At 33.0% G+C, this 17,320-nt stretch overlaps 1 protein-coding gene across 1 annotated transcript in view; it reads right to left on the reverse strand.

The window, feature by feature from the left end:
- Positions 1–1,925: 1,925 nt before the first annotated feature.
- KLHL1 (kelch like family member 1) overlaps positions 1,926–17,320 on the reverse strand; it is a 357,641-nt gene continuing 342,246 nt past the window's right edge. Inside the window, exons 10-11 of the mRNA XM_006098589.3 lie at positions 8,932–9,103; positions 1,926–1,985 (exon numbers count right to left, since the gene is read on the reverse strand). Of these exons, the coding sequence (XP_006098651.1) occupies positions 1,926–1,985; positions 8,932–9,103 (232 nt within the window). The remainder of the gene's footprint in view (positions 1,986–8,931; positions 9,104–17,320) is intronic.

Below are 17,320 nucleotides of genomic sequence, written 5' to 3' on the forward strand. Positions count from 1 at the left end.
ACCTAGGTATGTGCCCTTTCCAGGAATTGAACCCACAAACATTTTGGTGTATGAGTGATGACTCTCCAACCAACTGAGCCACCCAACCAGGACATATATATATATATTTTAAATCATTGATACTTCCCTAGTATCTTATACTTATAATGACATTGCTTTTCTGAAAAAAAAAGTGACTAAAAAATTGACTACATATACATGTTGGGAAATATCAGATTTACTAACAGTTTCTTGACACAAAATACAAACTATTAATCAGTATTTTCTTTATTAGATTTTGACACATTTTACCACCCAATAGTATAACTCAATTCCATGGTTTATATTGACTCAAAAAGAGGGATTTTCTTGCCTTTTTTAGATCCTGCACAATTATCAGCAGTCCATTATGGGATGTGTCTTTTCTAAGCACCAATGCTGGAAAACAATACTAACCTGTTTCAAGTGAGTAACTACAGAAGAAAACAATAATTAAAGATAGCATTTGTGTAGCCGTGGCTGGTGTGGCACAGTTGGTTAGAGCATAATTGTCCCATATACCAAAAGGTCGTGAGCTTAATTCCCAATTAAGGCACATACCCAGGTTATAGGTTTAATTCCCAGTTGAGAGGCAATCAATTCGTTTCTCACATAGATGTTTCTCTCTCTTTCCCTCTCCCTTCCTCTCTCTCTAAAACCAATAATAACGTATCCTGGGTCAAAATTAAAAAAAAAAAGATTGCATTTTTGTAAGCATAGCATTTCGGAGGCAATAAACATGTTAGGATGGAGATATAAACTTCTTGAATTTTGAAAAGTTAAACAATAAAAATTGCCTATCTTTCTTGATTGAAGAATGATACACTGATAAAAGCAAATTTTCTATCATTTATTAATTGTATTTAAAATTTACATGGATCTATTAAAGACATTGTGTAATGTTTCCACTTTATGCCGTAAACAATGACAAACATTTGGCATAAAATAATGTGCATATCAATGTAACAAGTTTGAAAAGTGGGGAATGAAAATCTGAAGTCTGCCTTCATTCTAACAATGATTATTAACACTTCAAATGAACGGATCCTAGATTTCCGTCTCAAAATCCTAAGTTGTTGTTTTTTATAAAGAAAATTCTAAAGGACTTCAACATGCAATGGATATACATATATAAATAACACTCAGAATAACTAGCTTCCATGCTTACGACCTCAACATAAGGCAAAAGCCCATAATTGCACTGATACTCCAGCTCATCGTATTCAAAAAGCAAAGCAATGTGATAGCCTAATGAAACAATCCTTTTTGTCTGCCAGCTTAAAGTCACTAATACAGTTGCAATAAAAACCAACCATCATATGCAGCTTTGATTAGCAGGACAGTTTGTCTTCTGAATGTCTGAGCCAAGCATGAATCTGTTTCTCTAATTATCCTTGTAGGTTAGGTTAGGAAAATGAGGAAGACACATGTTTGTTTTTATAAAACATAATTCTGCCTCCTGGTCTGACCATATCTGATTAGGAGAACAGTAAACCAATCAGATTCTGTCAGATGGAAATATCATGTCTTCTACACTGGGCAACCTCTTGAATATTGTCAGATACTATCAAGCAATTATAAATAATGAAATTATCCATGTCACACATATTGGTTTCTCCTTTTAATTGCTCAAGAAAAACAAGCCTTTGGTAACTCCAGCTATTGTATGCTACAATACAAAACAAATTACCAATGACCATTCCTGAGCTAATACATGGCCAGATGTTGTTCCCATAGCAGTTTGTTTTCTAGAATTCTGTTTGATCTTCTACCTCAATTGACATCAGTAGGTGAATCTGCAGAAATCCTTGTTTTTGAAGAGTTCACATCTCAGGAAATTCTTATTCTTGCCCTCTGATATAAAAATAACTACTCCAGCAAATAAAATCTCTCCAAATAAAAATAAGTCAAGGTTGCTTGATGACTACTACACAGGCACCTGCTCTCCCAATATTCAAGGAAGCCATCTGTTGAAACAATTAAACACAATTTAAGAAATTACTTTTTTGAAAAACATACAAATTCTAATATATTTAAGACACTTATCTGCATTGAAATCTAAATAATTTTTATATTTTCCAATTTAGCTACAAGTAGTACAACAAAAATGTAAATGATGAAAATGGCATTCATAAAAGAGAAATAATTTATATATTAAAATTCTTAAAATATGTGATTTTTAATAAAATAATAAAATATTTTATAACTTCTAGTGAAATAAAACTGCTTTAGAAGTTTCCAGCAAAGATTTATTCTGGAGCTTGCATGGACATATTTGTAAAGATATTTTATAGTGATAGGTTAGAATACATTTTAGATGAAATAGCTATTATACTTATTGAAATCATTTTGAAGTTATTTCCCTTGATATTATACTGAATTCAATGTGTTATTCATTCATCCTAAACCTAGACATACAATGCAGTGACTTTAATATTTTGTCATAAATAGGCCAAATTACAACTGGTATAGGGTTTATTTTAAGAATTAAACCTTATGATGGTCATTGAGATGAGAATTGAGATTTTTAAAAATAATCATGAATATGAAATTGGCTAGAAATATATTAAAAACATTAACTTTTAAAAGTTGTAATAAAAATTTATTCTATGGATGTAAGCCAAGATTGTGATAATTTGAGCTTTTTGATATCAGTGATTTTTATTACAGTTTTCTAAGAATAATTTATGTACTTAAAAATATCAAAGAGGACTAGAAATTGCTAGATATTATTTCAACCTGAAAAGAAAAAGAATAAAATGTAAGAAAAAAATAGCTAAGAGCATAATAACCTCAGATCACAAACATTATCTTATTGATTGAGAAAGGACATAGTCTTACTCTCTAAATATGAAAATTACCACCATTATCTACTAGTTCTTTAAGTGTATTTATTTATTCTTGCCACCCCTTTGTAGGTTAAAAAAAATTCCCATATGGCATTTTACATTCTTTTCATTTAATACATTATTTTTTTAAAATACATTTTTATGTAACATTTCTTGTCTTTAATATAGTTAACTGCTCAAAATGAGAAAAGGGGCATGCGAATTTATTGATAGTATATTGTGTTAAGAATAATTTTTATAGGTCACCACAATCACCTGCATAATCTCATCATGCGTTGTTATCTTCGTATGCCAGGTGTGTGAATGGAATGTCCAGAGACAATATGTAAACCCAAAACATCAATGTATACAAATTAAAGTGCACCTGACTCCAAGGTGCACACACTTTCCATTATCTCTCTTTTGTTTCCAATGATTTTTGGTTCTTGTTTGACATCAGAGTCATCTGAAGAACTCTTACAAAATAGATGTGCTCAAGTCCCACCACTACATAGGAAAGGGATAAGTACTGGGTAGTCATATTTTTTGAGTTTTCCAAATATCCTCTGATGTTCTTTTAATGCTGAGAAAAGTGTGCATAGTTTTTAGACAAAGTGAATAGCTTCATTTTATACTGACATCTACATCTATGTTTCTATACAGGCATATTTGTGTGTATAAAAAAATGAATCTCTGATTTATTTTTATTTTTTTTAAATGAGCTATTCCTAGTGTGTTTTCTTTCTCAGTGAATGACACCACTCTGCTCAAAAGAAAAACCTGGAGCATATCTGTGTCCCTTAATTGTATCTCACTCAACCTTACATCTGAATGCTCAACTATGACCAACTTATTTACACTCATTTCCATGGCCTTCACCCTAATTCAGGTTACCATTTTAACCTGAGTATAAAAAGGAGCGGAATATGCCACCCCAAGATATTTCACTTTTACGATTGTTTAATTTAAATTAAAGCCACTTGAGAGATTAGCGGTGTAGGAGGGACACTCCTTTGTCACCCTGAAATCAGGAAGATAAAACTCCCATGTTCATGGTGCCCACCTTGTACCAGGAGGGTAGAAAATATTCTTATCACCAGAGATAGAGAATTTAGGCCCCCAAAGTCTGTATAAACAAACCTTGTTACTTCTTCATCAATTTACTAGCCCAAGACCAAATCCCTTTGTCTTGTCAATTCTTCACAGATTTATTGTTTTTGTGACTAAACAGTAAAAAAGCTTTCTGCTTTGGTCACTTCTCTGAGTCTCATATTTATGGGATCCCTGTAAATAAATATTGCATTTGTTCACTCCTTTAATCTGTTTATGTTAATTTAATTATTAGATAAGCCAAAGGAACTGGAAGAGAAGGGGAATTTTTCCACCCTAAAGTGGATTAGTAAAATATCTTCCTAACATATTTCTCTAACACTAATCTTGCTTTCTCCATTTTTTTCTACATCCTGTCAAATGCAACCCTTTTAAAACTCAATTCTGATTATTTACTTTTCATGCTTAAAATTCTCTATTAACCTGTCTTCAGTATTACTGTAAAGTCAAACTTCTATGACATGGTTTCTATCCCTAGATCACACAGACCCTGTTTATCTCTCCAAACGTATTGCTCACCAATTCATTTCTTGCTCAATGTAACATGCCACATGTTCTCCTTCCTGTGGCTCTTCACAAATTCTGTTCCTTAAACCACTCCCCATATTTTCATTTGGTGAACTATTTTTCATCTGTCAGCCTTCATTCTACATATCATTTTCTGAAGGAAGATTTCTGTATCCTACACACTTAAGTTCTATCATAGTGCTAAGTAATTCCCTAACCACAGAATTTATCATGGTATTTTAAGCATTTGATATATTCTACATATATACATTTTAAATATTCAAGAGAGCTTTACCCCTTTTCTACCTTGGCCCAAATTTATCTATTTATTTGAAATCTGCCCTGCTATCTCTCCAGGGATATACCTTTCAATTTTAGATGATAACTGGAAAAGTTGACCACAGAACCAATTAGAAAACAAACAAACAAACAAACAAACAGCTGAGGGTATAGATATTTCACCAGCTATTCACAATATCTTATATATCTGAAGTAAACCAATTCATAAAAAGCAAACTGACTTGCAGCAATCATTCTCAATTTATATAAGAAACATTCCCATATCTCTGACTCCATGCCAGCCACTCTGCTCGTCCTTGGAGACATGGCAGTAAAATGCTACACTATCTTTGTTTCTTTACAGCTGCAGGTGGATTCAGCATAACAATACTCTGACCATGTAACTAGAGAAAACATGGAAGGGTGATTTTATCCAGACAAACAGTAAAACTCACTTTTTACTTTTTAATTTGTCTTAAAATACACATATTGTTTTTCAAGTCAAATGAAAGAAATAAACTTAATATTAAATGACAAAATCAAATTTATTTAAAACACACCTATGTGCATGCATGCATTCTCTGTAAAACTAAGTAATATGAATCTGGCAATTGTTCCCAATGTATTTCCATTATTTCCAGAAGCTATCTTGAGTTTTCAAAATATATATTCTTGAATTTTTAAATATAGTTTGCTTGTTTATTTTAATACCTATCCATTGAGGGGTACCAATAATAAATGGGATAAACAATTTTATACATTTATGGGCTAAGTGAAGGGAAAGTAATAGGAATTATTTAGTTAGCAAATACAGCATTTTTTTCTAGTGGCCTGAAATCTTGAAAATTTTCAAAGGGTTTTCATGTGGGTCTGCTGATGGTCCTTCAAGAGTCTTAAAATACAAATAATAAAATGATATGAATGCAAATTTTTAAAAATTTAAGAGCTTTAATGTGAATGTTTATTATATTAAATAAAATTATTATAAAATATTTTAAATGCCACTTTGCTATTTGTAAGATATTATATGATCCAAAAGAGTGTTATAAAATACAGATGAGGGAAAGTGGTCTTTTAGGAGGCTTTTAAATATTATTACTACATATATTATTTTTATTTCAATTTTAAAAGAATGATAAGCATAATGGCTTATTATTATTTATTTATAATAATAAAAGCATAATATTCTAATTAGACCAGATGTCCTTCTGGATGTTTTCCCGGAACACCTTCCAGATGAAGCTGGGCCTACAAGGGAAGCCTCGGTCCCTGGTGCCAGAGGGAAGCTAGTGTCAGCAGCCGGAGAAAGGAAGGCCTACTCTTGCACAACTTTTGTGCATTGGGTCTCTAGTCCTATATAATAAAAGGCTAATATGTAAATCTACCAAACGGTGGAACGACCGGTTGCTATGACATGCACTGACCACCTGGGGGAGATGCTCAATGCAAGAACTGCCCCTGGTGATCAGTGCGCTCCCACAGGGGCAGTGCTGCTCAGCCAGAAGCCCAGATCATGGCTGGTGAGTGCAGCCGCAGTGGTGGGAGCCTCTTCCACCTCCTCGGCAGTGCTAATGATATCCAACTGACATCCCTTAAGGGCTCCCGGACTGCAAGAGGGCACAGGCTGGGCTGATGGACACCCCCCCCCCCCGAGTGCACAAATTTTATGCACTGAGCCGCTAGTACCAGTGATGGCAAACCTTTTGAGCTGGTCACGTCAGCATTTTGAAAAACCCTAACTTAACTCTGGTGCCGTGTCACATATAGAATTTTTTTGATATTTGCAACCATAGTAAAACAAAGATTTATATTTTTGATATTTATTTTACATATTTAAATGCTATTTAACAAAGAAAAATCAACCAAAAAAATGAGTTCGCGTGTCACCTCTGACACGCGTGTCATAGGTTCGCCATCACTGCTCTAGTACAGTGGTTCTCAACCTTCCTAATGCTGCAACCATTTAATACAGTTTCTCATGTTGTGGTGACCCCCGACCATGAAATTATTTTCATTGCTACTTCATAACTGTAATTTTGCTACTGTTATGAATCATAATGTAAATATCCGATATGCAGGATGTATTTTCATTGTTACAAACTGAACATAATTAAAGCATAGTGATTAATCACAAAAACATTATGTAATTATATATGTGTTTTCCGATGGTCTTAGGTGACCCCTGAGAAAGGGTCATTTGACCCCCAAAGGGGTTGCGACCCACAGGTTGAGAACCATTGCTCTAGTATATAATAAAAGATATACTATCTAATTTATATGCCAATTAACTTCCTTTACTTACTGTTCATTTGTAAAAGTGGCAAACTTAAAATATATACCATTGGCCCTAGCCGGTTTTGCTCAGTGGATAGAGCCTTTGCCTATGGACTCAAGGGTCCCAGGTTTGATTCCGGTCAAAGGCACATGCCCCAGTTGTGGGCTCGATCCCCAGTTGGAGGAGTGTAGGAGGAAGCCAATCAATTATTCTCTCTCATCATTGATGTTTCTAACTCTCTCTCCCTCTCCCTTCCTCTCTGAAATCAATAAAATATATTTTAAATAAATAAATAAATAAATAAATAAATAAATAAATAAATAAATGTATACCATTGAACTGGTACATTTCCTTAGCAAATCAACAATCCTGAATTCATGCAATATTCCCTGGGTAAACACTAGGTTCTCTGAAAGATAAGAATTTAAAGTATATCCTCTAATATTTTAGTGCAATAATGATTAACATTTCAATATTTTCTTCTTTTTGGAGAAGGAATGCTTCTTCTCTCACAAATTAAAGTAAAATTTACAGAAATGATGATACCTATTTCTTCAAATACTTCCCCTTCTTTCCTTCATTCTACCTTCTTTCTTCCTCCTTAGTGAATTTCATATATCCTCATTGGAGTCAAAGAGTTTTCTCATAGAGAGGAGTGAGATTCATAGCCAGGTACCTTAGCCTGTTTGCTATGAATTTGGGTTTGTACTTAAATGCAGCCTATCTAAATACTGTGTGTGAAAATATTTCTAAACTGGGAAAATCAAGGGAGTGATGTATCTCTAAAAGTAGATATTTTTAAAAGAAATTTACTTCAAGCATTATTCATGTTTTTCAGATAAATTTTAGTCAATTTCTGTGACCAAAAAATAAAACCTTTCACCCAGAAAGATGAGAGATGAAGTTATTGTTCTGCTTCAACTAAATAAGGCTTTGGAATTTCACCTCACCCATTAATGGAAAAGGTTTGTTTGTTTGTTTGTACAGTATTTTGCTTTTAGATTTCTGATAAAGGAGTGAGATAATAAAGATATTGGAAAAGAAATAAGGGGAAGAAAGGAGAAATTGAATATAAGGACACCGGTCTGAGAATATTATATCCATTTTCATCATTACAAGCAATGACATAGTAGTTATAAAGCACAGGGTATTTTTTACTATAATTAAGTTGCTCTAGTCTCATTTCCCCCCAACACTCATACACACCAGCACAAATTCTTTAGCTATATTACTAAAATGGGAGCTGAGTCTCTAACTACAGTGTATATTCAAGGATAACCCCTCACCTAAGATCAGCCAACCATTTCACTCCATCTTTTGGGCCAAAGTGATTATCCAGGGATGAATGTTTTATACATGACAGACCATTCAGAGCCCTTTGCTGTTTGTTTTTTATCAATCAAATAGTTCTTTTATTTTATCTTTTATGGCTGAGTATTGCTACTTGGAGTTTCCACCCATGGAAAATGTCTCTGCAACAGGTAACAATAGACCTAACATAGTCAAGCAGAAATGGGAGGCAGAAAGTTGATTTCTGTAGGCTTCCACCCTCTTTATAACAGTTATCTCTAAAATCAAATATTCTGAAGTTAGGGTTTTGTGAATCAATATATTCTACATGTATTTTTGCTTTAGCTAATTATCATTCAGTTCCTATAATTATTTATAATAAAGTGGAAACATGAATGTCACTTTTTAATATAAATTTTATTAAAGTATAGAGTACATTAGAGAAAAGTGCACAACAACATGTAATTTAATGAACTTTACAAAATGAACACAATAGATTAAATCAATCACTTTGGGTTCAGAGTAATTTGAGAAGGTAGATTACTGTATGTATCCTTCTCCTCCAAAGAAAGTAAATGAAATTCATTCTTATATTTGAAGTAAAGTATGCTGGCAAAACCTTACCTGTGTCCACTCATTAGTTTGTGGATCATAGGATTCCATGGTGTTGAGGTATGTCTGCCCATCGTAGCCACCAACAGCATATAATCTGTCACCAAGGAGACAAACTCCAACAGCATCTCTGGGCATACTCAAGGGAGCCACGGTGGTCCATGTGTCTGTTTTGGGATCATATCTAAAATATAAAGATAATAGGACATATTCTAACATATTCAACTTTTACTATATGGATGATGCCCACACAAAAGAAAGCCATGAAAAACAAAATTGTGATTTTGTTTTTTTCCTAAAAGCTAATTTTTTTGAGCAGGTGTTCAAGAGCTAATATCCACAATGTCTGGCTCTCTAAACTTTAAGGTATTTAAAACATATACCTAGACTCTTATTTATATAGCTGCACAGTCATCTAACAAAATGAGTATGAAAATAGTTTATTTTCTTGAGGAAGTCAGATATGCAAATAACTATTTACCACAGCATAAGCAGTGTTATGGTAAAGAAACAGAAGTAATTGTTAAAAATCTGAGAGAAGTATGCAATACTTCACTATTAAAGTATCCATTAAATCAGGTCTGAAAGTCTAGCCTAAGTTTGCTATATATAAAAAGTTGTGTAAAAGTACTGACGTGTTAATAAAAATGCATAAACAGCTTCCAGGAAAGTGGGTGTGCAGTATGGCTAAGCTTATGAATGTATGAAAGAGTAGAGTGCCAAAAAAGGTGCGTGTTTTCTTGTTGTTTTTTTTTTTTAAATATGTTTTTATTGATTTGAGAGAGGGGGTAAAGGGGTTAAAGAAAGAGAGGGAGAGACAGCAATGTGAAAGAAACATGATCAGCTGCCCCCTGCACAGCCCTTACTAGTGATCCAGCCCACAACCTGGGCATGTGCCCTGACCAGGAATCTAACCAGTGACCTCTGGGTGCACAAGAGGATGCTCAACCAACTGAGCCACACCAACCAGGGCAAGGTGTTTTGTGATCAACTTATGAATGTTTGATTCCCAGAGTAAGAAGGTGTTTTGTGTTTTCTCAATAGGAAAATAGGGAGCCTTTGAAACTTGGGAAAATAATTACAGCATGAACAGAACTATATTTTAGTGACATAACTCAGGATTTTCCATAAGGGAGACATTGGTAAATCAAAAGAATGAAATAGGGAATATAAATTATTATTGCTTAATTTAAACCAAAATTAATCTAATTTTCAGAAAGTTTGATTACCATACAGTAAATACAGATATTTTATATTTTAGGGTAACAAAAATCTGAAGAATGGTTTAGTTAATGAGCTTTACTTCAGCAAAAATAAAATGAATTCTTAAACCACCTCTTTGCCTTTAATTTGCCACTATAGGTTCAGATACAGGGACAAGAAAGCTAGTAAGAAGTAAAAACTCAGCAGAGTAAATACAAAGGTGTGGGGGGGTGGAAGCTGGGTGGAGGTGGGCAAATAGGGTAAAAATGGCAACATCTGTAATAATATCTGTAAGGACAGCAAATAGGCCTTTCTTTTTCATTGCTGTGGCCTTGCACAACTTATGAGAAGCACCTGGTCATAAACTCCAAGATTGTTGACTCCTCTGTTCAAACTAAAGGATAAAATAAGCTACTCTCAAGGCTACATTCTTCCATCCAACTCCTCCCTGCTGTTTTAACAGCTTCAGAATAATTTGCTCCCCATCCTCTCCTTCCTTTCCCTCTCCCCTTCAAACAGATTTCCCTTTTGAACTCTTTATAACTTTTGGTCTAAGCTTGTTTTACAGATTTGGAAAAAATACTGATAAGACACCTCCTTAGAATATCTGCTGGACTGTCTCCTGGAAAATAAACAAACAGTAACTTTCCAAGACAACCCTTCTGGTGTCTGCTCAGTTTCAACACCATTCCCCTCCCTTCCTTGTTGCTTAGCAACTACTGAACAACGCAAACTCCCTTTGTTCTCTGCCCTGTATTGACTAGCAATACTTGGCCCTTTACTCCCTTGGAAAAGAAAATAAATTTCCTCTCTGCATCTTTTTTCTTAGTTGTGAATTGTTTCACAGCCCATGTCACTGAGCAAGCCTTAACAGTGTCAGCAATAAGATAAGGGGTGGGGACTGAATGAGTTTTTGTTTTGTTTTTTGTTTTTGTTTACAAACACAGTAAATATACTCTGTCTTTCTGCTTCAATCTTGTTTTTCACTAATTGAAACTTTCAACCCACAAACTCTTTTTTTAAAAATATATATTTTATTGATTTTTCACAGGAAGGGAGAGGGATAGAGAGTTAGAAACATCAATGAGAGAGAAACATCGATCAGCTGCCTCCTGCACACCCCCTACTGGGGATGTGCCGGCAACCAAGGTACATGCCCTTGACCGGAATCGAACCTGGGACTCTTTAGTCTACAGGCCTACGCTCTCTAGCCACTGAGCCAAACTGGTCAGGGCGTCAACCCACAAACTCTTAAAACAAAGAAACAAACACAAAAAACAAGCCAAAAAAACTCACCTATAGTTTATTAGAAATAAAGAAGGTTGTTATAACAAATGATTGGAAAGACTCCAAGGATCTGTAATTTATATTTTATAGAGAATATTCATGTTACTCAAGATATTACATGCAATTACACTCCTTGGTTGAAGAAGTTGGGACAGCCTATAAAATGAGAGACTGGTTGAATGCTTGCAAATCAGGACCACCTTAAAGCACAGGTTGTCTAGCAAATAAAAATGCAATTTTATATGCAGCAATTAAAAAATGCAACCATCACAAAGAGACACAGACATATATAGATACACAAACACAGACACAAACTATGCCATCATAACCTTCTTTACAATATTTAAATTTATATCATATTTTGACATTTATAAATATATTTTTAATGAGGACCAAAATAAGTAGAGAAGAAAAGACACCACAAGGAGTCAAATAGTACAATCTATAAAGTAGAATATACACAGGATAACTGAGTTTTTCAATTAAAAAACAACAACAGTAATAATAAATAAATAAGAAGTAACTGTGAATAAATTCAATGTGATTTAAAAACATAACAAAATGAGTGGGCCTTATTTGGATCTCAATTTAAACAGACCAACTATTAAAAGATGTTTGAGACATTTTGGAAATTTTAATTTGGGGCATCAGAGTTTAATAAGACATTATTGAAGTTTCTATTAGTTGTGATAATGACATTGTGATTATGTTGAAATATAAAGCTCTGATTATTTTATTCGCTTGTTTCTGGGGTGAAATCAGAAATATATTCAGCAAAAACGACATCTTGAAGAATTTATTTAAAATAACGCCAATGAAAAAGGAAAGGACAGTGAAGGTGAATGAATAAAACAGGAATGACAGATTGGTGGTGGTTGTTGAAACTGGGTAATGAGTATAAGGGAATAAATTGCATTGTTTACTTTTTGTTTGTCAGGAAATTATTGTTGTAGATATAACTTTAAAAGTAAGAATGTATAATATACTTTAATTTCAGTGAACAGTGAACATTCTTTTATTTTATTCATTGTTCAATAGAATCCAATCTGGCTTTTGTCACAATCAATTCACTTAAACTGCTTTTTCTGAAGTCATATTTTAGTCCTCAATTAATTTTTATTCAGCACTATAGAATTCTTTCCAGCAGCTTGTCTACAAAGCAGACTTCATTTATCACTTTGCAAAAAAGCAGAAGAACTGAGAAAACAGCTAACAGTATTACACTAATAATAAATGAATTTCTGAAAGCTTATGAATCTTCAAGTGAAATTCAAATATCAAAAAAAATCTCAAATACTCATATTCCAGGATAAAATAAGAACACACTAGGGTGTTCGATACACTTTAAAGATAATATCCTATGTTTAGAAATAGATATCATTTCTTTTATATTTTACACACATTCCTGAAGAGAATTTTAAAAATCTAGTGCTTTCTTTTATAAAATCTAAATCTTTGAATTAGATGTACCTCTCATTAGTGGTAGGTAATATACTTTACATGTGTAATACAATCTTTTATAATTAATAACTGGCAATGTTGATTATATTTAAATTTATATATTGTTATAAACAAACAAACCAAAACAAAACAAAAACCAAGTACAACCTTCTCTCCTCCCAAACAAAAGCTCTTTCCCTGATATTTAAAAAGTAATCCCATAAATTCAAAATTATCTGCTAATAATTATACTTTTTTCACATTAATAACTTTAAATTGATTTTCCTGTATTCAGAGTTTTATAAATTCACCTCTCAGCCTGGAGATATACAAGATTGCTACCCCCAAAATGAAACAAATATTTGTTTGTTTGTTTTAGCTTAGGGAAGGATTCACAGATGTATAAGCATTTTTCAAACAATTACTAATAGTGAACTCTGTCACTGTCATTTCTGGTGTTTGACAAGATTTAGTTCTAAGCATTTAGGGAAGTGGGTCTCTGGTTTCCTGTTCATTAAAAAGAAAAAGGAAAGGCAGGGGCTGCCTTTTATATTTAGGCTCTGTTTCCTATGTTTCACCTTGGCCTTCATGGTCAGAGTATGAGCTCTGCATCAGGAACTCTATTAAAGTTTATAGACCTCAAGCAAGAGAAGCACCGTATATACACTGTGGCTAAAATTGGCTGCAAAGTGAACACTTGCTGAAGGCACACAGCAGTTAGAGAACAAAAGTTAGTTTCTCATTGAAAATCACTATTGAAGTTTTTCAGGTACCTTTCATTTTCAAACATGGTCATTTCTAAAGTTTAAGGATAAGAATCAATCTTAAAATATTTAAAGGGAAATTGTTTTAAATATAAAAGCATTATTTTGATAGCAAATATAATTGAAAATATCCATTTTTCTAAATTTATACAGCTAATTTTCAGCTAGAAAGCACATTAACAACACAGAAATTAGCCAGGTAGGTTTTCCTATTAAACAAAAACAAGTAAGGAAGCAAAGAAAAAGTAAAAGAAAAATAAAATAACTGAAAGAGCAGTCTTTAGATTTCTAGTAAAATAATTATGCAATCTATATTTGAATTGATTTTAATAAATTATTTGTGAATTATGAGTGAAAATAAAATAATTTATTTTTCCTGTAAACTGACATCATAATAGGTATCATGAGATTATCAAAGTGACTTTATAATGATTCTTAATATCTATTTCTTCTTTAAGGTTTTCTTGGATTTTAGGACTCTTTATTTTTATTTAAATCATAGGATCACATTTTCAATGTATATACCAACAATCACAATCCACAAGTGTTTATAATTTAATAAGGACTGCATTATACCTATAGTCAATTTAGAGTAGAATTCACCTTCTTATAATTTTCAATCTTCTAATCCATAATAATGGCATTCCCTTCCATTTATTTAAAACTTTTTAAGCTTTTCTCAATAATGTTTTATTTTCTCTTTAGTATTTATTGCTAGATATTTTAAACTTATTTCAATGGTAATTTTATACATTAATTTTGTTATTTATTGCTTACATGTAGAAATACACTTAATTTTATATATTGACTGAGTATATAGCAACCTTATTAATTCACTCATTAACTCAAATAGTTTCTGCTTAGATTTTGTTTAGATTATCATTAGATATTTATCATCTAAGCTTGAATATTGACAGTTTTGTTCATTCCTTTGCAAGTCTTATTTTCTTTCCCTTTATTGCCTTACCAATAGTTAATTACTCTATTAAACTGTTGAAGAACAATTGTATTGACAGGAACTTTGTTCTCAATCTAATAAAAACTTCAAAATAATATCTATATATCTATATATCTCTATCTCTATCTCTATATCTATCTATCTATCTATCTATCTATCTATCATCTATCACCTATCTATATATAAACTTAATATGCAAAATGTGCTCTTGGGAGTTCCACCAGAAGACCAGGAGTTCAATCGCTCACTATGACATGCGCTGACCACCAGGGGGCAGCGCGGAACGAAGGAAGGCCTCAGCTGGCAGCTGGCAGCCGGGGAAGGGAGGCCCTGATTGGCCCTGATTGCCGGCCCAGCCTAGGGACCCTACCCATGCACAAATTTCATGCACCAGGCCTCTAGTATTTCAATATTTGACTATCAACTTGACTATCAATTTTTGTATTAATTTTACTTCCAAATTTGGTGAGAGTTTTTATTATAATGGGTATTTAGTTTTTTAATATATTTTTATTGATTTCAGACAGGAAGAGAGAAGGATAGAAACTCTGTCAGTGATAAAAGAAAATCATTTATTGACTTCCTCCTGGCCTCCTGCACACCCACACTGGGAATCGAGCCAGGAACCCCAGCATGTGCCCTGACCTAGAATAGAACTGTGATCTCCTGGTTCATTGATCAGCACTCAACCACTTAGCTATGATGGCCTGGCAATGGGTATTTCATTTTATCATTACTTTTGCACTTATTCATATGTTTATTACTATGTTGAGTTATGCTGATTAACTTTTCTATTTGAATTAATCTTGTATTTGTAGAATAAACTCAAATTTATTGAGATATACTCCTTTTTATTTCTATCTAGGTTTGATTTGCTAATTTTTCTTTTGTATGTTTGCATCTATTCTCATGAGAGAGTTTAGTCAGCATTATTTTTTCTATTGTTTCTTCTAATATAATATTTATAAAATTATATTTTTCTATAAATTTGTTCATTTCAGCTAACAATTCAAATAATGGTATAAACATTTATAAATTCTCTCTTTATATAATCTGCATAATATACAGTGAAGTTTGCTTTTTTATTTCTTTATAGTTACTTTTTATCTTTTTCTTGATAACCTTGTGAGTAGTTTATAAATTTTATTGCAAATATTCATAGTAAACAACTCAGGCTTCTCTTAAATCCTCTCTATTGCATTTTTTCTATTTCATTGATATGTTATCATTATTATTTCACTCTTGTATTTGTTGTTTTATTTTTAGTGTAATTATAATTTCTTGAGATTGAAGCTAAAATTTTTGCTTTCAGATTTTTAATTTGTTAAATAAACGAACTTAAATCTATATATTTGTTTGTAAGAATTTTTAGCTACATTCCACAGAATTTGATATATCATATCTTCATTACTACACAATTAAAAATATTTTCTAGTTGGAGCCACGTTCTATTTACAAGGGTATTGCCTAATTTCAAATTGTTGAGCATTTGAAAAAAAAGTTTGTTATTTATTTCTAGGTCAATTCTCCTGTGATCAGAGAACATGCTCTGTGAAACTTCAAGCTTTTGAAATTTATTGAGGTTTATTTTATGGCCAGAAATTGTAAATTTTGGTAAATATATTATATGAACTACAATTACTTAGTGTTTTTTCCAAAAAAACTATATGCAATAAACTAAAATGTGGAGAGAAAATTATTTCCATTTCAAACATATGATTATCTACCCTAAAAAATTAATTATTAGAATTATCTTAGAAGAGAGTTGGCTTGACAAAACATAAATGCAAGAAAGTCTATCATTTTCTAAATAACTTGTTCAATGGACCCCACTTTTGCAACACTGCAGGTCTGCATGGCTCTTCTGTTTCTCTGGGCCTAGCTGGAGTGGTCTTAGAAATTGCTCACTCTGTGTTGTAGTCAGTAGACCATAGTGTCTTTTGGTGCTCCTATTTTCACCCACCTAGGGGCCTACAATGGCAGTGCCACCTGACAAAGTGTGATGGTGGCAAATCAGACCTGTGGGACTGGCTTAGCCAAGGCTGAGAATGGATTCAGGTTACATGACCTCTGTGTCTTCTGAGAAAAAACAGAGTTAAAGGAGATGAGCATTTTATATTATTTGCCAAGTGATTGACAAATATGCATGAATATTTATCTGATTTCAGGATGAAAAATTACTTTTAAAATATAAACACAATTGTAAATTGTTATTTTGAGGGCTCCTTCATAATGAAGCTGGCCTCTTAGTGTCATGTCTTTGAGAAGCTTCACTCCACCTTAAAGGTCACTGGCATGGGCCAATGCAATTTTATCAAGTGCGATAGAAGCAGAGGCTGATGAATCATTGTGTTGAACACCTGTCCTCTTTGAGATCCCTCTTCTTGAACTCCTTTACCTTGAAACCTCAGCCACCACTTGGTGGGATGTCCAAGCCACAAGGAGAGTCCAGGAAAAGAGAACCACAGTGCTCTAAAACCCTTGGCTAAGATCTCAGATGACAGATAGCCCTAATGGCCAGCTCGCTGAGAGAACCATTTTGAATATTCCAGCCTTGTGGAGGCCCAGATAACTGCAGAATCAGGCAACATCATCTCGAGTAGAATAGACTAACTGAACCCAATCAACACAGAATCATGAGAGAAAATAGATGGTTATTTTAAGTCACTAAGATTTTGGATTATTTGATAGAAATATATCATCCAAACAACAGTAACATTTCATGAAGAAATATATATTTACCTTAAAA

Source organism: Myotis lucifugus, unplaced genomic scaffold, assembly GCF_000147115.1.
Source record: "Myotis lucifugus unplaced genomic scaffold, Myoluc2.0 scaffold_242, whole genome shotgun sequence".
In the NCBI taxonomy this organism is placed as follows: Eukaryota; Metazoa; Chordata; class Mammalia; order Chiroptera; family Vespertilionidae; genus Myotis; species Myotis lucifugus.